We start from the raw sequence: 21,838 nt of genomic DNA, 5'->3' as shown, positions 1-21,838 counted from the left end.
CTAACACATTCTGTAGCAAAGGTTAAATTCTAAGCAGGACTGTGATACTGGAAACAGCAAAATAGATATTCTAGGGCAGATATAGCAAAATTAATGAGCAAATCAACAAATTCTGAATCAATTTAAAAACTTAACACATTAATATTTTTAAAACAGAACTTCTGGCAAATGCCAGATGTGATCCTAAATTCTCAGTTTGCAATGTCACAGCCCCTTGGCACTGGCAATGGGTGCTTGCATTTGGAAGTTGCCATGAAGATTAGAATCATGAGATGGGGGTCAAACAGGATATTGAAGTGTTGAGGTCAAATGATAATGGTTAGATGTCTTACAAAAATGATCAGCAGCAAAACTGTTATTCATGTAGGCATTCGACTTTGCTTTGAATTGATATAATCCAGTGAAACAAATGGATGAGAGAGTATGTGTCCTTTACCCTTTGTCCTTCTTCAGTTCCAGACACAATTTAAGGTTCTGCTGAAAGTGCAGGACAATGAAGGACAGAGCACTAAAGTATAATGCATGAAACATATTTTCTAAGTAAAAAATAGATACATTTTTAGACATGAACTGCAATTTCAATCACGACCCTCACACATTCACTATCTCCTTATAAAAAAGTTAACAGATCCTTATATTTTATACCTGAAGTGGGTTGCTTCTAATTAAGAGCATTTTTTTCTCACATCTAATCTTCTGATAGCCTACATTTCTTTTCTCATCTTTGAGGGGAACTTTAGCCATTTACCTTAATATGGGGGCACTGTAGTTAATTTAAACATCTGATGTATTTGAAAAAGTTTAAAATAGCTTGGCTGAGGGAATCTATGCATAGGCTTCTGTGAACACACTTGTTATTCAAATTCTTATACTGCATAATAGAAAAAGTCAAGGGATATTATTATACAGTAAGGAAATAATAAGGAAAACCAAAAGACAATCTTGCTGAGTAAATGACACTTGAGGCACGAGAAGGAAAATATCAAGTGTAAAAATAAGGAAGAAATAGAGCAGAAGTACAGGAGAGCCTCCTGTTTAGTAAATCTTTGTATTTACACAATACATTACAAAAAGTGAACAGAACCTCTTTCTAGATAACATGTAATTTTTGGTCCCACTACACCATTGGATTACAGAAATCTGTCCCTCCAAACTTACCGTTAATGAAGAGTACTAGTTTAACACAAGCCTATTCTGCTGCACCAGAGGTTTTCCAGACTTTTAGATTACACTTTTCTGCTGATGTCCCCTCTGCCTGCTTCAGCTCATTGCACCTATATACATACATTCTAATTTCTGATTTATCAAGTGTCCCTGGTCAAACCTCAGCACCTCAAATAGGTAGTTATGAGGGCTGGAAAAGTAGCTACATTTAATTTTTTTTATTTTTTTTTTTTTGATTTGTCAAAAATTTATTTGTATACTAGCTTTTCAATATTGTCTGTACATTTTAATGTATGACTCAAGGTACAGTTTTATTATATTTATCTACAGATGGTTGAAGGGCAAAAATCTAGGCATTCAAATTAGTTAATTGGTGACATTTGGAGAAGTAACTACTGGTTGATTTTTTTAGTAACTCTAAAGTTAACAGATTTGTTTCTCAAACATTTTTGATAATTTTGTGGAAGGACACCAATGATCAAAAAAAATGGCTGCTGTTTCTCAAGCAATCAGGTTAGTATTTAAATACTTAGACAGGATTAGGCATTCATTCTGTGAATGAATTTTAAAGGGTTTTTTTCCTGGTTTAGATTTATAAAATGAGCTAAGAAGAGGATATTGCCTTCCTGTAAAGAAGAGGATATTACCTTTCTGTAAAGAAACAGGTGACTCATAAATTGAATTTTGAGAATAAGGTTGACTGAAATAGAAAAAAGGGAAAGCTCGGGAAAGAGAAGATGTTCTAGTTTGATCTTGTGAAAAAGCTTTAAAATCAAAGTCTGAGTAACACTGCTTTCATCTCGAGGTGCAAACTCTAAACTTTTTCTCTTTTTTATGTTCTAAAGACCAAAAAAACAAAAAAAAACCTTCAAGCCAGAAATATAATTTACCTTCATTAAAAATAAACTGGTTAATTTTGTAATCACACAACAGGATATTTTTATGACACATAATGATAAATTCCCCAAGGTTACTTCATTTGGATGCAAAATCATTCAAAAAGCTTTAATATGCACATGGAAAATTAGAGAATGTAGTTTTCCTTTTTATTTGAATTTACTGAGGGTCTTTTTTAAACAGTTCTCACCAGGTGATCTGTCAGGTAGGATTAGCAGGACAAGAAGGGAGTGTTGAGTACCTGAATGAAAGGGAAGAGCAGTCCGACTGCGAAGTTGGAGAGCCAGTTGACTGTTCCAGCTATCATGAATGCAGCTGGCCTCTGGGACTGCTGGAAAAACTCTCCAGTGAGGACAAATGGAATGCCACCTGAAACACAGAGTCCAACAATACAGTGGTTTTAGTAAACTCCCCCTGCCATCAGCAGTTTGACTTACAGAGATGAATGTGCTCCGTGTTGCACACCTCCGTGACCAGCATTGCTCTGCAGCTCTCTGCTCAGGTGTATGCAAGGGCTTCTGAGACAGTAACATGTGATTTGTCAAAATCATATTTCAGAGAAGTGACACTTCTCTCTTTCATGCCATAACATCTCATGTTTTACATTCTTTTCAGGGATGGCAAGCAGGTAACAGAGCAGTGAATCCACACGACTGCTTCCAGAGTACTATGTGACCTGCTGTTTAGTAAAAATAAGAATGCTTGTTTCTACTAAAATGCTTGAAATTCTGAAAATTCAGAAATACTCCAAAATACTTTTAGACCTTAACAGTTGGGAAGATGGCTCCAAACTAAACACTATTTTTTTAACAATTATTACCCATTTTATTTCAGCAATAAAAAAGACAAAACATTTGCCTCTCTCTGAGTGTACTTGTCATCGATGCTTATTTAATACATTCTCTTACTAAGATACACTGCTGGCACTTCTGGCAAGGTCTGTTTCTCCCATCAGCCAAGGACTCTGACCTCCATAATAACAAGCTCAGCTTAATACCACATTTGTCACTCATGTTTCCTTCCACTTAGGCAGTGGACTATTTTGTACAGCACTGGCATATTGCTGGCCTGACAGTAACCCCTAGGGAGTAGCTGTCTAGTAGATGGAAGTCTCAATTTATGATCTTTGGCTTCTTTCATTCCCACTGGATATTTCAAAAGAAATATTTCTATTTTTAGAGAATAAAACATGGATTGTATTTGCTGATTGGCTACATATTTCAGTTAACATTACATATTAGACATGTATCTACTTGCAGAATTGTCTCACTACGGTTTGGAGAGCTGTAAACCTAGTAACATCAGTATTCTGACTCTACCAGTTTCTACCTCTAGGTCCTCATGTGTGCTGGTATTACCTATCTCACCATTTAGCTTTGTAGGCAAAATCCATGTACACATGTACTACATAAGTCCTTTCTCTGTTTTAAGCATTTTAACAAGTTAGTGTGAACAATCAAAAATATTCTTATAGAAGCATTTACTTTCAAAAACCTCTGTAACAATCCTGATTTACAAAACATATATAAATTATGATGAAAACACCACCAAAGACTTATCCAACCTGGTTCTTCTCCTTGCATGTCCTTGCTTGATCTATATGCTCATCTTTTACACAACAGTTACTCTTGGACATATGTGAATACATCTCTAAGTGCATTATAGCAATGCATTGCCCCTTGTGCTCTATGGCACTGAGCTTAAACACACACACCAGAAGCTGTCCTACGAGCAGTGTGAGATAGGCACTTATAAACACGTTAGATGACACGTTATCAGATATTCTTTCATTCCACATCTTTCAGATGCAGAGACCATGAATATGTGCATAAAAGAAAGGCAAAGGCAATGTGATGCAGCAAACAGCCGTTCTCTCTCATGAGCTAATGTGACTTTTTGTGAGAACATATCTAAAGTATTAGAAAAAGCTTCAACTGAACTTTCTGTCCCAAAGACTGCCAGTACAAATTACACCAAAAAAGTAGAGAGCAAACAAATGTACTTTATACATAGGAAACTGAAATATGGATAGTTTAAGCCTTCCAAACTGCAGCTTTGTGTCTTTCTACAAGACATATGTAGTATCAGAATGCTGTGACTAAAAAAATTAACCTCTCCCAGCAGCAGTCTGAACATGTAGAATAAGCAGCTGAACATGCATAACTGAACAAAATTCAGGCAACGTTTGGTCTAGGAATCCTTGATGGCTTCCACTGGCCATCCTATCATATACTTGGGATTTGGTTCAAATGGCAGCAGTCACACATGTTCTGTCAGCATCGGCTTTAGGTCTCAAATGCCATGAGGTAGCAGTTTTCCAGGACCCTTACCCCTTGCTGAGAGGAACTGAAGGACTAGAAACACAGAAATCATGTAAGATGACTTATTTATGATCATTTATTCTGTCATGCCTTTGCTGTAGGACAATCTACAGAGGTGTTGCTGTTCTTGTCAGTATAATAAAAAATGCTGTTGGAAAATGCAGTTGGAAAAATACACATTGTACAAGAGAGGAAAAAAGCCAGAGGCAGAAAAAAGAAAAAGAAAAGTACAAAAGAACAGAAACTTATCAGAAAGTATAAATATTATGGAAATGAAAATGCATGGGCACTATCTTGGAAAAGGGTCCTTGAAAAGGTTCCTTGAAATTCCAATGTAATTTCTAAGAACATATTAGTCATCACTAACTTTCAAAAGTTCTGTGGAGGAATGGGAAGGCTGGCACAGACAGACCTCCTGAGTTTCTCAGGGCATAGACAGGCCTATCCACAGCATCACAAAATAAAGTCAGTTTCTGTGGAGGGATGACTTAAAAAGGTCACATGGATGAACCAAGGAGCCTGTAAAGCAATACTTGAGTTATGTGAAAGACAGGTCAGGTCTAGAAACATGAGAAACTGGATGAAGCCAGGCCATTGCTGTATATTGCTATACACCTGGAAGAGCACAGACTTGACCTTAGGAGGATGAAGAGGAGGGCATGTGAATGCCTGCCAAGGACCATACCACTGTGAAGAACACACTCTGCAACTGAGTGAAGTGGAAAAAGAAATTTGGATGAGGCAAAGGAAAGATGAGTTTAAGACACAGCCAGTGAAGGCACCTGAGATCAGCTGAGCCTACAGCCCCGGGATTCCATGCTCAGCCATTTCAAGCTGTCAGAGACGTGCTCAAGGTCTTCCTTCCTCCTGGAACTTACTGTTCTTTGAGATACAAATCTGAGTGCATGGGGTCGAAAGAAGCTCTGTTATGCTTTGAGTGCATAAGTTGGATCTGGGTTGCAGAAATCACAATATTATGGCATCTTACCAACCACTCCTTACAGAGTCAGTCTCTGTGCAAGGCACCCTGTATAATCACTAGGCCAGATGGGTCCGTACTGGCCTCTGTTCAAACGTGGATGCTTGGAAACCACTGCCAAAAGCAATCTAACCAAACCACTGTATTTTTGGAACAGTCTTTAAACACTTTTTCATGAGTTTTGCAGCTTTAACGTGTATTTGAATGTGGGTGAAATAATTCACCGAAAAAGCTACCTGACGATCTTTCTCATGGAGGATGAACCTGGCATTGGCATTTCCCCTGGAAGGCTTTCCAAAGAATTTTAGCTTTATTTTAGCTCTGATCACAGAATCAAAATTGTGTATTAAGATTTCCTGTAGGAGTTTTTCAGCAAGGTAGCTTCCAAACAAGAATTTAAAGAGGATGCATTGACCCCATAATTATAGTGATTAATTTCTAATACTTTGTTCTTTTCAGCATTGCAGAGAATATAATGGAAGAAGCTCTTAACATACTGCAGTGGTAGTAAAGAAAGATTGTTATACCTGTTAGCAAACTACATCTATTGGAAACTACAAATGTCTTATTGCAGGACTTGTATATCAATAAGCTGTTTAATGAAAGGAGATTAAGCACATGACACAATTAGACATGAATAAATACTTCTGAATCTGTGTATTTTATTAATTTCTCTTTGTAATTAGTCTAGTGACATAGTGTCATGTACTGGTAAAAATCCAAGCTCTCTACCCTGTATTCTTTATGTATGAATTTGGAATGTTAGAACAAAAAAATATTCTTGGTATCCATACTACAGATTTTCAAATATTATTTAAATTTACAAAAGTATCAACATATTTTCTTACGAAAAATGAAGTACACATATTTACCATTTTGTTCAGTGAGCATTTACAAATAAATACTGCTTAGCAGAAGTTACATGAATCAGTGCAAAAATCTGAAAACAGAAAGCATGAAAAAGGAAGGAAAATTCTGAACTCCTCATTCTATTTTTATCTAGTACCTAAGTGGAAATTGAAGTTATGGTTATATATATGATTTATGAAAGGAGACCATTAAAAGAATAAATGCCTAATACAAAGGAGATTTATTACAGTGGTAAATCACCTCTAAAGGTTCTGGAAACTTTGTGCTCTAAGAACCAATAAGGAGAAAGGAACTCTATCCCTGAGCTAGCAGCTCATCTTTCAATACCCACCCAAGATAAACCTCTGTGTGTTCAGGCAGTGGCAGCCAGAGGGTGTCCAGTCCCACCAGCAGGACCACCCATGGCCACCCAGCCTTGTGACCCCCTGCACGACTCAGCACCCCAAATCCTGCCCATACAGGAGGGAGTCTGGGAATCCCAAGAGTCTGATTAGGGCAAGAGCCCCCAGACCTTCCAATTCCATGCTTTGAGAGGAATCTTCAAAGGGAGATGTTTCAAGAAAACAGACAACTACTTTGCAACAATGTTCCCCCCAATGTTTTTTTGGGGAAAAATAAGTCTGTGCAGTTCTAGATATGATCAAGCAAAATGGCTTTTGTCTGCAAGGCAAGGCATGTAGGGAAGGCTGGTATATCCTAATAGGGTTGGAAGATAAAGTACTGTCTCAATTAAAGGTTTTGCTATTTGTAAGTGCTCTCTAGAGTGCAACTGTGGGAAAGAAGCAATGGAAGTGAGGCAAAAATCCTGGAAGATAACTGCTGGAAAAACAACTCAATATTCTTCAGTGAGAGAGCAAAAGGTTGTTAGTTTCTAGCCAGAGCCTAGCTATTAAAAAACCCCAAACAAACAAAAAAAACCCCAACCCAACCAACGAACAAACTCCCCAAAAGTCCGTGTCAAATCCCATAGGAAAATATGCTGCAGGAATACTGCCAGTGAGGGATGCAATGCAACTACTGAGTTTCTTACATCTCTGTGGGTCTAAAGATAGGAGAAGAATTTTGCAAAATGCGTATCTCAGTCTTTATAGAGGTGTTCTGTCACCTGTTGAGATTATTTTAACTTGTACTTTGTATTTGATAGAATAATACGCCACCAAATCACAACATTAGTCAGATATGACAACTGTATTGCCCAGCTAATCCCGCTGAGAGAACTGGGAGCAGAAGGTGTGATAGAGATGTACTGAGTCACAGTTTCACACTACAGACTCTGCTATCTCTTTTTAGCTCTTCTCCACAGGAGAATTAAGCAAAACAGGCACTTTGCTCGTGGAAAAGGTATAGTTCATTAACCACATTGATTTGAATCTTTTCTGCCTTACAGGCTGCTTGGATAAAGAACATTTAAAGCTATGTCAGTCTATAGCAAACCAAAAGTACAAACCACAGGATCAAATTAAAACACACAAATAATACAAAATCTTGGAAAACCCAATAATATAATAATTAGTACCTATAATTATTAAAATATTTTTAATACAATATTGTGTGAAAGACTTATTACATTGATTAACTGCCCTTTGGTTTAGCATCTATAAAACCTGTTATTCTAGCAGCATATAGAAGGATTGGAGGTATTCTGAACTTTGTTACTGCAAAGCAGCCCAGTATCATTCAGGGTAAATTAAAAAAAAACAAAATAAGCAATGGTGCAAAACAAAAATATTGATATGTTCTGTCATAAAATCATTAGCAAAAATGTTATTTCTTGGTTCTCAGGTAATTTACACTAAAATGGTTGAAATACAACAAGGCTATTACATAAAAAAATCACACAACATTCTTCCTAGGTCCATTAGGCAACTATTTCTACTGCAGATATTCCCTGCAACTTTGTAATGCAAAAGACACAAGAATACACTTATCTGAACCATATGATAATTTCCTCTTCAGTGAAATTCTTGTCCTCTTGAATATTAACTAGTGCATTTTCCTATATTTTTTATTTCCATAAGTCAGTGCTCTGAAGCAGAATTTTATGAGCAGTCCTTTACTGACTGAATCATTTTTCTCTGAAAATCTGTTCAATGAAGGCAAAATATTTACCGAATAACTGGTGAACCCAAACAATCTCAGTACTTTTAAGATATTGCTTTTTACATGACCTATAACAATTCCATTTTAAATACAGCTGTTTCCTGGAAGCCTGAGGAATGTATTTAATTTTTCATAGCTTTTCCTCTTTTGTTTTTTTTATTGTAAGAAAAACCAGCAGTGCTTAGGCCATTCTACCAAATTTTGGACAAAATGAATACATTCTTTTTTTGTCGTTTTGGTAACACTTTCAATCTATTGGGGTATTTGGTTAAATTTTTTGTTTGTTTTTTTATTGTTGCTGTTTGATTTTTTTTGTGTTGGTTTTTGTTTGTAGAAACTGAACATCAACATTAAATTTCTGTTGTGGTACTTAGCAACATTTCTTTTTGCTTCGCAATTATAATTTGGCTTAGCTACTGAAGAATAAAATACAATTATAAATACACTCAACTTGTAACTACATGTAAATAGTCTTTTAAACATTTCTGCTATATTTTCAGACTCACTTCATCACATCACAACCCTAATTACAGCCCAGCTTTCTGTTCTTCTATCTGAATGTGAGGAAAAAATTTTTACTGAGCTATGAGTCTTCATGATAGAATTAAATTTATAGTTACTCTCAGTAACGATGATGATTAACATAATTTCTCTTCATATTGCATTATTAAAAACAATTATCTCAATGACAAGTACCACGATGAGAGTTTTATCTTCAATAATAGCACAGAAGTGTCCCTTATGTATTCTCCCACTATAGAGATGGCAGTATTGTGGAAATGCCTGAATTAAAGACTCACAAGTGTGTTCAGTCCTAGGTAAGAGAAATATTCATACAGTTGCACCCCTATGTCAGGACTGAAAAGAAGGAAAAATCCCAACCCTTATCTAGTCTAGGCTTATTAGTTCTACAATAATATTCTGAAAGAAATGAAAAGCCATCAGATGTGATTTCCCTGTCAGCAATTCAGGTTGACAGTCCATTAGTACAGAATGCTGCTGATTGTGAACCTATGAAAGCTAAAACAGTCTTGAAAACTCAGTGTGGCATGTCAGGTTTTCCTCATGAAATATTTTAACAAACAAATCAATCATACTAGCAGTGCACAGTTTATGTCATTGTGTAGCTGCACTCATCCTGAAGGGCCCCAAGAGTAAAAATAGTGGACAAAATTTTCAGAGAAGCCGGGACTGAAGAGTTCTCCCTGTCCTTCTCTGTTTAAGATGGGTAACAGACCATGTCTTCACTTTTTTTGTTTATGATTTCTGGAAACTGTTGGAAGTTTTTAGGACACATGGCCTGAAATGCCAGTAATTAAAGAATCTGGCTGCTGCCACAAGGTGGTAGACAGGGTATGAAAAGAAGTAGATGTAGAACTAATGAATGTAGGACAAATAAAAATATTTTATTTTCCTTACTGTGGCTGATAACCAAAACAAATGTAGCAAATAGCAGTATCTATTTGCTACCAAACAAAAGGAAAAGGAGGTGAGTCATAAGAAGCCCTTTGATTAGAAGTACCAGCTTGAAGAAAGAAAGCAACAGTCTTCCTGTGAAAAGATATAAGCCTTCTTTCTGATGAAACTCAGAAAGAAGTATCCAAAGGCATAACAGTGTTCCCAAAAAAGTGAAGTTTCTGGAGTAGGACAGATAACATCTGGAGATTCAAAGAAAACAACTGCTTACTCGGTCAAATCGACACCATCTGACTACCCTTGGTCATGCAGTTGTCCTTCTGACCTATTTTTTGCTCTGGAAGTCTCTTACCGGTCTCTTACTTATTTAGCTTTCTATGAAGTATGTTGGCTACCAAGAAACACTGTATAGACCCTAGACCAACTTTAATTGCAACATAAAACTAATAAACTTTTGCATTTAGATTGCAGCCATGGAGCTTAGCCGGAAACAGATGAGACAAACAGAGAATTTTCTTTGCTGTGCATGGTGCCTGGGCATAAGGAAAATAAAATATTTTTATTGTCTTACATTCATTAGTTCTACATCTCCTGTTCTATAAATTTATTTGTTTGCACTTTTGTAAGTATAAATATTTTATACTAATTCACAGAAGAAGCAGTATATTTTTTTTTTACTAGGCTTTCCATATCCAATCCCCATTAATCTGAATAATGTACCTAGGTCACTTACACAGCTTCAGAATAAATTAATTTTTCATGGTTACATGAAGATTTAAAACACATGGGTGCATTTTTTCAGCAGTAAATTTCTTCAGTTGTGAGCCATCAGCAAGTAATACATGATTATTCAGGAAAAGCTGCTAGCTCTGGTAGGAGGAGCACTGTCAAGTGTCAAAGCATTCACATTTTGAAAGCTTCAATTAAGATAATTTGTGGAATCTATTGTTAGAGGGATAAAGTTTGTAAGGTTTCCTGCTGCTAAGAACTCCAGGTGTCACCTCCAGCAGTTCCTTTATCCAACAGATACAATTACCTTTCAAATACCCGGGGTTAATTTTTCCTTAGAACTGCCACTAATTATAAATAATTGATAACACCTCTGCTACAGAACTGTTAAAAGTTACACATTTACTCTATGCTGCTCTTGGAGAAGAATTCAAACAAAATATAAAACAGGTATCAACCCCAAAATATATGTTGAATGATGCTGTATTTAATATATTCAAGGGTCATGCTATCCTCCCCCTCAAAAAAAAAAAAAATCAATGAAGATGTGGCCAGATTTAAAGCAATTCTAGTTTTATTTCTTAACAGCCCCAAAACTCAGTTTGTTCCCTCAAAGTTAATCAAAAGGGAAATTCTCAACTACTTGACTCAATAGAAGTATTTGAAAATACTTCTGCCCCCACGCGTAGGCAGAAGCTTTTTCTATTGCTAGAGAAAACCAGGAAAGGAAAAGAAAGGTAAATCAGGCCTCCTGTGGCTGTGCTTCACAGTCCACACAGATTAAGACAATGGCATTAACATGGCAGGCTGTGATGGCTGGCAGCTGGGAGGCTAAAACACCAATCCCAGGGATACTTGCATTGGATGGATGGCAGTCTACAGCAACGGAGAGTCACAATAGGGCTGGGAATGGGGCCAGAGTTCCCTCAGCCAATCTTCAACTGAGATGGGTATGTGCTCTCTCCAGTTTATTACAAGTTCCTGAGCTGAGTTGTAACTCACATTTGGAGTATTTAACTGATTTTAGAATGGCATATTTTAAATCTACTGTTGTGTCCACAAAAACCGTACAACTATCAACAAACCAAACCTTTTCCTAAATACCTGTGAAAAACTAAAGGATATTTCTACAAAAATACTCTCCATATCTGATGCAGGAACCACTTGGCACTATCAGAGGATGTTTGTCTGCTGGAAAGATTGTAAAGGCTTCTTGTTTAGAGAATAAAATAAATTTTGAAAATTAACCTTTCAAATCTACTACTTTTTAATTAAATATAGAGTGACATGGGTTTATTTGTTTCTTTTTAACATCATAGACTTTTCTGTTACAAAAAGGTGGGGTTTTTTTTAACTCAAGCAAGCTCAAACTCTTTCTCAAAGTGGACTAGCATAATGCCTCTGTGGGAGGCCATGAGCATTAGAAATTCTTACATCTCTAAGTGGAGAAACTAAAACTTCACACAAAGCTTCTGTAAATGCCTGTTTCAGGCAGTAATACCAACGCCACCTTTCATTTCAGTACTTTTATGTCTACATGTGTGCTATCACACCTCTGTTTGTGTTTCACATCCAAGAGCTGATTTTTATTTTCTTCACTCATGACATTTCAGATTGAACAAACCTCAGGACTTTCGAAGTGACCCTTTTATCACAACAGCTCTGCTGTCAATACAGCTGCACACTGGCATTCAGGGCAAGAGCACAGACTGATTTAAACTTTAAATACCAAAATATCTTTGATACACCTCGGGGCACAGCAATGATTTCCTCTAAGTTTTGTTTAATTTATAATGTCAATTTAACATGCTGAATATAATATAATCATGTCTCTATTTTTTTCAGCTGTGCTAGGGAAGACTTCACTCACATTCCATAAGCCATGACAAATATTATAAAACTCCATTATAGGATAAAACTCTAAAAAAAAGAGACAAACGTAAGTGGAATATTTTCCTGGAATGGCCTGGTTTGTTAAGGTTTTTGAGATGTGTCTGAAAATGCAATTGCTATAAAAACAACAATCAAAAAATGAAGATCTTGCTACCACAAAATTACTTTTTTTTTCAAATTCCATCTGAGTGTGAATTTTATTGATTTCCCTTTCTTATGATCAGAGTGTGACTGCACACATGCCACTGATCTGATTTTGTCAACCCTAAATAGAAACCTATTTTAAAAGTAGAAATCAAGACAAAATCACACAGACTCAAGTTTGATCACACATAATTCAGCCTTAGCCATGCCCCACTGAACTCAACAGGAATTCTACAGGATTTGAGACCAGAATAACTACGTCTAAGATGTTACATGGCATAAGATAGAAAAGTCAGAATGCCTGAAACCACTTAACCAGAGACTCCTGCTTTCTTCTTACTCTAGTGCCACTGATGTAAAAATAGCAGCTAGTGATAGAAATGACACCGTGGGCTTTCAGACAATGGAAACAGAGTAAGACTTTATACAGAGGATCAAGCATCTCACAGATCAATGAAGAACACAGGACTTCAAGAATAAAGGAATCTAGGATCAGATTAGGTCATGTGGTTCAAATCCAATCTTCAGCTGTTTCAGACACTATTTAATTTATAAAATATGTTTCTTTCAAGTCTCATTTTGCTGTTTCCATTGAGGAGCTGATACAGAACTTGTCTCCTCTAGCAGCTAGGAGTTTTTTTCCAATTTCCATTCTAAATTTATTCATGGCCAGCTAGCATTTAAGTTTGGGTCTTTGTTGTTATTTTTTGTAGCAATATTTGCCTTCAGATTATTCTCCCTTTTCAGTGTTGTTTTCCCTTTTGCCCATGTACTTAGAAACAGAAATAATATTTTCAGCCTTTTCTTTTAGACACTATGAAGTTATTATCTATCTTTTCCTATAAAAATCTATTTTCTTCACCTTCATGGTAGCCCTTCTTTGCAGCTTTTCTGTGCTAACTACTGCATGAACAGTTTTGTGCTCCAACATTCAGCTCTAAGTCATCATCTCAAAAATGGTGACATGATACATGACAATGCAATGAGCATTTTTCACATTACAATACAGAGAGACAATGCATGACAATATGATGTATTAGGTCTCTGAGAAAACATGTGCAAGAATGTGTACAGTGTTAATATAAAAAGAAGAATCTTTCAAATTACTTAGATAAAATATAAATAGCTATAAGGAAGACTTCCATGTGATACTTAGAGGTGTTATTCTTATATTCTCCCTTAGCTAACTGGCATTTTCAGACACCCTTAAATTCTTACCCTGTTCTGAGTTTCCAAGCCTCTTTTCCTCTCCAACTCATACAGATACATATGTCCCATTACTAGAAATGGGCAAAATGTGAAACACTTAAGTCAGATTTCAACAAAATCACTAATCTCAAACTTGAAGTGCCACCAAAATAACACAAATTTCCAGGACAAATATGGCTTGAGTTACCATGATCAGACAATGGATATAAAAGCATATTCTCAGATTTCTGGAATTTCCCTGAGTGTTACTGCTTGTTGAAATAAAAGCTGATTTTTTTTCTTCCAGAAGACTCCAAGAAACTCTTGGGGAATGTTTGACGAAAGAAGGAACCTTGCTGGAAACCTTGCTGTGCACATATGTGGGTGACCTCCCTCTCAGCTACAGTGGTTGAAGAGTTGGCAACACACTTATGCTACACAAACATTTTTTACAGATCTTACTGCCACAATAGGGTTGGGTGTTATTTCTGCTTATTTCCAATGATAAAATAAGTCCAGTGCTCTAGTTCACCATGTTTACCAGGGCCAGAAAGTTTGAAAAGATTTGAAAGCAACAGTACTTATTCAATTTCTGAAATAAACTGTTGAAAGAAAATTACTTCAAAGCAAGGTATTTTATTGAAACAGTCCACCTCTTCCCATCTTCCTATTTAAAGACAGTCATCATACCTAGCCTCCCTCACCCTGGTTTCCTTCCCCTCTCTGCAGAAGTGCCTTGTCCCTTTATCAAAACTCCATAGAAAGGTGTTACACTTAAACAGCGTATGCTTCTAAGAAAGAAATATCAGTAAATCTCTTCATACAAAGATAATGCATGGAAATGCTTCATGCCAAGTTTTCAAGTTTTCAAGGCCTTGACTGTGTTTTTGTTATGCTTGCTTCACTAGGAAGGTTATCTAGAAGTCCATGCCAACGTTGCTGTAATCCCCAGTTAGTCAGTTGATGGGGTTGTTTTCTCCACATGTTCCACCATCTGGCACATCTTGACACATGGCAGAAAAAACATTCTCTGGTTCAGAGAATGAACATTCAATTGTTTTATACAAATTGGAAAAAACATCTAAAACAAGGACTGCAAGCGCCTCATCTCAAAATGCATAACAGACTCACTGACAGGTGGGGTCACATCCCTGCAGGCAAATCAGGAAACTGGATTGCACATTCTCAGTCAGAGAGGAGGGTTCATTTTTTTTTGTTTATTTGTTTGTTTTAAACTATTTGGCTGGTAGATAAAAGGGGTCAATCTGCAGCAGCTTTTGTAAAACTACAATGTACATTTTTCAATTCTCCCAGAAAAATTAAAAATCACTTGTTGGCACGGCAACTGTTGCAAAGGCACAGTGGGTGAATGGGGAATTCAAGATAACAACTAAAAATAAGCATAACCTTCTCTCTTTTTTCTGTTTAAGTCAGTATATAGAGTGGCTTTCTAGAAAGAGATTGATTCTGCAGGCACAGTTTAACATGACAGTGTTCAGTGTCCATGAAGAGACAGCCACACAAACTGAACTGAGAAAGTGGCGATAAATTTTAGGTTTTCCTTTTTCCTTAAATATTGTCTAAGGCAAAGTTAAATAAAGAAGACATTTCACATGTACCTAAGCCTGTCTGTCACTATCCAAATTTCCAAGGAGCTGCATATTGTTACCCTCTCAGTAAGGGCATTACAAATCAATGCATTTGCTCATGATGCCTAACCTGAACAACACATATACTCTTTGGAGATACGGAAAATGTTCTCTTACTATTTTTCTTTTATCTGTTTTCTCTATTTTTTTTTTTTTTTGGCTTTTTGTTTGTTGTATCCTTAGGAGCTAGAACCAACCCCCTCAGTTCTTTCTATTTACTCTTTGTTGGATGACAATTCTTCAGCTGAAATGTATCCTATATTTATTTCAGGTCAACTGTGAGACCAAGAAAAAACATTTCCATGAAGCTTCTGCCATTTTACGGAAAGGAAAACTTAAAATTATTTAATAACCTGTTCCCATAGTCAAAAGTAATATTGGAAAGCAGTATATTTCTCTGCAAACCAATATCTTCACTTGTATATAATTAATGAAATAGGCACAATGAAATGACTGTCTGACCAGCATGGCTTCCTAATCTATAAAACAATAAGCAATTTTGAAGAGTATTTTTCTGTCAGATCACGGATTGATTATCTTGAACATAGGGGTCCCTTTAATTTTTAGAAAGTGAAAGCTTTATTATGTTTGTCTTTTGATAAAAATGATGGAGTACTGAACCACATGCATGCCTGAACATACCTGTTGCTAACATTACTGTTTCAGTCCTCAAAAATATCTGCAAGCTTTTCAGCTTGAAACAAATAAACCCTCTCCACAGTTTATAGTAACAGCTGACCCTAGCTTTAAAGGAGCAGATGGGAGTCATTCGTATGCTATCAGAATGTGGAAGACCACACAACACGTAAGCTATGGAGAAGGTAGATCTTCTAACAAGAGAGAAAATATTGTACTTTTAAAAGCAATTTTATGCTCTAGAAAGTTAGAGCAGTATTTTTATAAACTCGGTTCCTCATGTTATTTACTATCTTCAGATGAGATAATTCTTCCAAGCACCAATAACTCAATGAACACAAACTAAATTCATCCTTGCTTAAGTTCTGTACCTATGTAATTACAAACCATGTGTTTTTACTCTGAAGAATGCTGAAATGCTCTGAGTAACTACAGGTGGAATTAAGATACTGAGCATTAGTTACACCATGACAATAGTACCTGTTTAACCAATACAAACAAATGGCAAAACTTCTACAAAAAGCTAAATATATATAAAATATACAGATTTATGATAAAGAACATGCCTTAATTCTCTTAGGCAAAAACCCTTTTACTGACCAGAAAGGTGGGAAAGTTATTCCTGAACTTGAATCTTGTCTCATTAAACTACCAGAGTGCTACAAAAGAATACTAGATATTGAAGTGTGAAATTTTTCTGCTAAAGGGGTGTCATAAAATGTCACTCAGAAAATGGCAATAAGAAATAGCTATTCAGTCCAGAAAAATCTGGGGTGACAAAGTAAAAGTCTACAAGATCACAAGAAAGTTGAAGAGGGGAAAAGTGATAAGTTTCTCTGTTTCTGCAAGACCCAGAGGGCATCACACAAAGAACAACAAAGGACATGAGCATGAGAGGTGATCAACACGTAATTTTCTTTGTCAAGGAATGCTGAAATTTTGCAGTTTCAGACAGAGAATTAACAAATCCATGGAAGACTATGAAAATGGTAGAAGCTATGACTCAGGAAGACCCTAAACTGAAAAAGATGTGCTCTGGTTCTGGAAAAGTGTCTCACCTACTTGTCCCGTTTCTGTTTTACTCTAGACACTTTCCTACGGCCACTGCATTTGAAAAAAGCAGAAGTACAAACTACTCAATTTTGATCTTTGTGTAGTAATTAAAGACTCAATGTCCTCGGTAGCTTGCTTGACTGCCTATAAGCAAAAAGCTTTTCCTTATAGCTTTGCTGAATCTTTCCCGTTTCAACATGTGCATTCTGGCCTTCAAGCATCTCGCCATGCAGCAACAGGAGACTGACTTCAGCGTTGCAACACCCTTCCCATAGGTAGTGCCCCTGCTCTTATGTCCCCAAAGCTGTCTCTTCTCCAGGCTGAACAAGTCCAGTTCACCCAGTCCCTTCTCACAGGGGTCCTGACACTGCTTTGGTTACTCTCCAATGGACTTGCCACAGGCTACTGATGCATTTCCTGTCTTGGATGGGGGGTCAAAACTTGACACAGTAATTGCACTCAGATGTTGAAGTTACGTCTTGTGATACAAAAAGCAGTGGATGGAAAGTGGACGTCTCATTTTTGGTAATATTTTCTTTGTTCAGAAAAAAAAAAATGCTCTCTTCTCATTCAACCATCTTTAAACATGGCTAATACTGGAAGTTGCCCAGCTAAGAGGTAGTAAAGTAGTTCAGATCTCCTAGGGCCCACTAAAGAGAACAGAGAATTTAAATCTGAAGATAAACCTACCTTTTAAATCTGACTTTAAAGTCTGCTAAAATAGTAAAGGGAAAGAAGTTAAATGAAGAAAACCAGAATCCATGTTGAAGAACGATATGGTGAAGGAGTAACATAGAGGGTTAATCTTCATATGCTTAAAACATAACTCGTAAGAACATCTGCAAATCTACAAGTTCTAGGTGGAATGTATCTGTAATATGGAGAAAAACTACAATTTGTTTCAAACTCTAATTTGTAGTTTTTAAAAACAACCCAAAACTAGATGTTGCAAGTAGGTGCACTTAAACTGTCTGAGCTACTTAAAACACTAGAAGGGAAGTTTTCAAGAAGTTTCAATTTAGCATTTGACATTTTTATGGTATTCAAAATTCAAGGACAGTTCTATTTCACAGAATTCTTAAAAAAAAAAAAAAAACCTCAGTCTACAAAATATATGTCAGCAATACAGTGGATGTAGCTTAAACTGAGATATGTAAGAAGGACAAAGGGATGGCAATATTTTTTCAGTATTTTAGCAGTATTTTGCACAGAAATTAGTGACAAACTCTTTTCCCAAAAACAAGGGGAAAAGGAATATCTTGGTCTTCTCCCCATTTTTTCCTCTAAAGCAGCATATTTTTTTCTGAGCTTTCCAAAAGAGGATCCACAGAATGACAGCAATGTTTCATTAGAGTCACATTAAACATCAGCAACTCTTTCTTCCCCCAAATAAACCACAATCAATCAATTAAACCACTCCAGTGGTGAAAATGTATAAACATTTGATTAATGTTTAATGTCAAACTCTTTACAAAGAAAAACAGGCAATAAATAGTGCATGAAAAAAGCTCTGAGAACTCAAGGGAACAGAAGTCTTACTTACTGGTTTACTGCTGAGCAACTGTGAAAAAAATCCTAAAAAGCAGCTGACTTTTCCCCTTTTTGTGGAGGACAACTTGTAAGAGAACCTTTGAAAATTTAAGCACTGTTTTGACATCTTAGTTTGTATGTCAGTTGAATTTGGATTACATTTTTCTTTATCTATCCGCAAATAATTTTCGTTAACATTTCATTATTTGATAACTTCAGAATTCAATTCTCTTTAAGTATCTGAAGGCTAGAGCAATATCATTTAGATAAATACTACACTCAGACAAGTATTTGCATCTCTATTAAAATATGTTTTCCAAAGATGTGATTCAATTAGAATCCCAGGATAAATTAGGCTGGAAGAGACTTCTGGAGTTCAGCTGGTCTTAGCAGGGGCAATTTCTCATGAACTTGTGCAGCTGAGTTTTGAATAGCTCCAAGGACAGACATTTCATGGCCTTCTTCAGTGAAGTCTTCCAGTGCTTTATATTGTTGTGTTCTGCGTCTGGCCAAGACAGAGTTAATATCTGTAGTAGCCAGGAGTGGCATGGCCAGGACTCAGAGGTTATTCTATACCACCTGATGTCATTTTTCAGTGGCAGGGGAAGGGCATGGCAGTGGGAGTGGTTGGGTATTGTCAGGGGGTTTCCATGTGAATTGTTTGCCTCTCCCTTGTACCCTCTGTCATTGGTATTGTTGCTGTTATTATTTGTTTTCTTACCTCATTGCTGTTTCCAGTAAATTATTCTTATCTTAACCCATAATCTTTACCTTTTATGCCTCCAGTTCTCCTCTCCATCCCGCAGGGGAAGGGAGGGGAAGGAGGGAGTGAGCAAGCGATGTATGGTTTGGAGTAATTTCAGTGGGAACACTAAATTGGAGAATACCATTCCGAAACCACGACATCTCAGTATAATTTTTTTTCTCCTCTATCCACTCAGAGAAGGCCTTGCTGAGACTTGACTGTTGCTCTTGTCTTTTTATTCTACATTTCTGAGGAAGGTCTGGCTTTATCAATTTTTTATACCACAAACATGTTCTTTGTTAAAGAAAATGAAATACAAAAATTACAACCTGTGAGTACCAGATTGTCTATAAAGTTCTACTCATCTCTAAGTAATCAAAGCTGAGCTGAGAAAGTAGCTCTGATAAACACACTATAACCTACAGAAGCAGTTATCTGAGGGCATCAGCTCTGAAATGCATACAATCTCTAGAGAACTGACAGAAAAGAAGCAGCTCCACTATAAGGACATCTACCTTTTCTATCATATTTCTAAAGAGAATATGAGTAAACCCTCTCACCTGGGGCTTCTTTGTCTTTGGAAAGGAAGAGAACAAAGGAACCACACACACAGCTGTTCCCTTCCTCCCTCTCCACCAGTGCCCCATTTGAATTCCACCAGCACTGAGGTGCCAACACAACAATTTTTACATAAAACACAGCTTCCAGTCTGAGTGTTTTTGTAGATCTTGAACAATCACAGTGATCCTACAATAATAGCCAAGATTTTAATTTTTTAGGCCCTAATTCTCAATTATGCTGACACCTAAATGAGAACACATGTGTACAGGTTTTTTTGTCAAGAATACTCCTATCACTTTGTGTTTCTATCTTTTATTGACTTAGACCCCTTGTGGTATTCAGATAAGGGTAAAGTGAAATTCTGCACAAGTGATTTGTTGACATAATGCCAGTGAAAAAATATCTGTGCTTTGATGTGCAAAGAAACATGAAAAAATATATAAAGACATACCTGGTCCAATGCAGAATGATGCAATGATTGCAAGGATGCAAAATATACTTAGGTAAGGAAGCCAATGCACAGTGTTCTGGGTAGATAAAAGACATTCATGTTAAGCATATTGTATGTATCACAAATATTTACAAAAATAGTTTTTAAAAAATCACAGATAGTGTTTTCCATTATTCTTTATCTATTTCAGAATTTAGTCTAGGGTTACTTTAGAAAATCACAGTATTTCTGTAGGACCTTACTAGATGACTTGTATTAAAAATCTTGGTCTCTGTGGAATCCCTGTAGAGAAACACTAGACAAGCTCATGCACCACAGAAGTCAGAACTCTAAAAATTCGCAACTTCTTGTGCTAAAGTTCAAGCCAATCTGGAAAAGAGGTTTTCTTTCCAACGAACAGATTAAGCACCACCAGCCTCCTCAGATATTTCAGTCATTTTTAGAAGGAGCAACTACGATGGCCCACAGAGCTTCAAAGTTCACCAGTCAAAGCCTGGGCTGAAGACTAGACACGACACGCTGTCAGTCGGTGTGAGAGCTGAATCTGAACCTTGCCCCTGGGGAAGCCACAGCCCAGGGATTTTTCAACCATAATCTTACTTTGCAGACAAGGAGAGCCATGTGTGCAAACAATAGGTAGAGGTAAAATCAGAACAAGGGAACTGTAAATAGCATCACTTATTTTCCTCCCAAGGCAGTCTTTCTTCTACTTCTAAGCAGATTTTTCTCTATTCAGACCTCTAAATGATAGGAACCTGAAATATGATGAGCAATTTCTATGGAGTTAGCAGAACACTTTTCTTAATCACGTATGCCTGATTCTAATACCATTGAGATGGGAAAAAACCATGGATGCCCATTTCTTTCTCTCTCTGACAGGAGGGGTTTGTTCCCCAGTAAAGTGTGAATGATATTTTTATTAGAATTTTACTATTTTTGAAAAGTTGGTTAAGATACATGTAACTGTACTATCAGAAAATATCACCTTGAATGGCACTGTAAAAATATGCTTGCTAAAATATTTTATTGAGAATTAATTATAAAATAAATAAATAAAAATTTATTTAAAATATTTTTTTTTTTCAGTAAAGACCCTCATTTTGTGATGTGATTTTTCTTCCAGTCTGAGTTATTCCTTTAGTTCTGTTGAAAACATGGTCTCCTAGGCATTAATGTTAACCAAAAGGCTTGTAAATCTATCAAAATTACACAATCTGGAGTTCTTGTTTAGGAGAAAATCCAAGGTCTCTGAGAAAGAGAAGATGCAAATACAGAGTAGACAAATTCCTCTGGGATCAAGCCTATTTGTATCCTGGTCTTTTGTTCAAAGTAAATCTCTAATACTTAACAGATTGAGACACTTTGGATGAAAGGATGTAAAACTGAAAGCCATTCAGACTTCATGGATTTACAATAGCTGAAGGTCTTCACACATCAAACTAGGTTTCAAGAGATCTAGAAGAGAATTTTTCACTCGGCATACAAGATTTGCAATAGTATCTCTCTTCTGGA

General features: G+C 36.5%; 1 protein-coding gene across 1 annotated transcript in view; it reads right to left on the bottom strand.

Annotated features, from left to right (window-relative positions):
- The window catches only part of SLC2A9 (solute carrier family 2 member 9), an 85,389-nt gene that overhangs the window by 6,400 nt on the left and 57,151 nt on the right, over positions 1–21,838 (bottom strand). Inside the window, exons 11-12 of the mRNA XM_027736280.2 lie at positions 20,327–20,402; positions 2,303–2,430 (exon numbers count right to left, since the gene is read on the bottom strand). Coding sequence (XP_027592081.1) covers positions 2,303–2,430; positions 20,327–20,402 — 204 coding nt within the window. The remainder of the gene's footprint in view (positions 1–2,302; positions 2,431–20,326; positions 20,403–21,838) is intronic.

Source organism: Pipra filicauda, unplaced genomic scaffold, assembly GCF_003945595.2.
Source record: "Pipra filicauda isolate LSUMZ 115617 unplaced genomic scaffold, ASM394559v2 scaffold43_size3849885_pilon, whole genome shotgun sequence".
In the NCBI taxonomy this organism is placed as follows: domain Eukaryota; kingdom Metazoa; phylum Chordata; class Aves; order Passeriformes; family Pipridae; genus Pipra; species Pipra filicauda.
The sequence above is the reverse complement of the archived record's forward strand: the minus strand, read 5'-3'. Positions and strand labels throughout refer to the sequence as shown.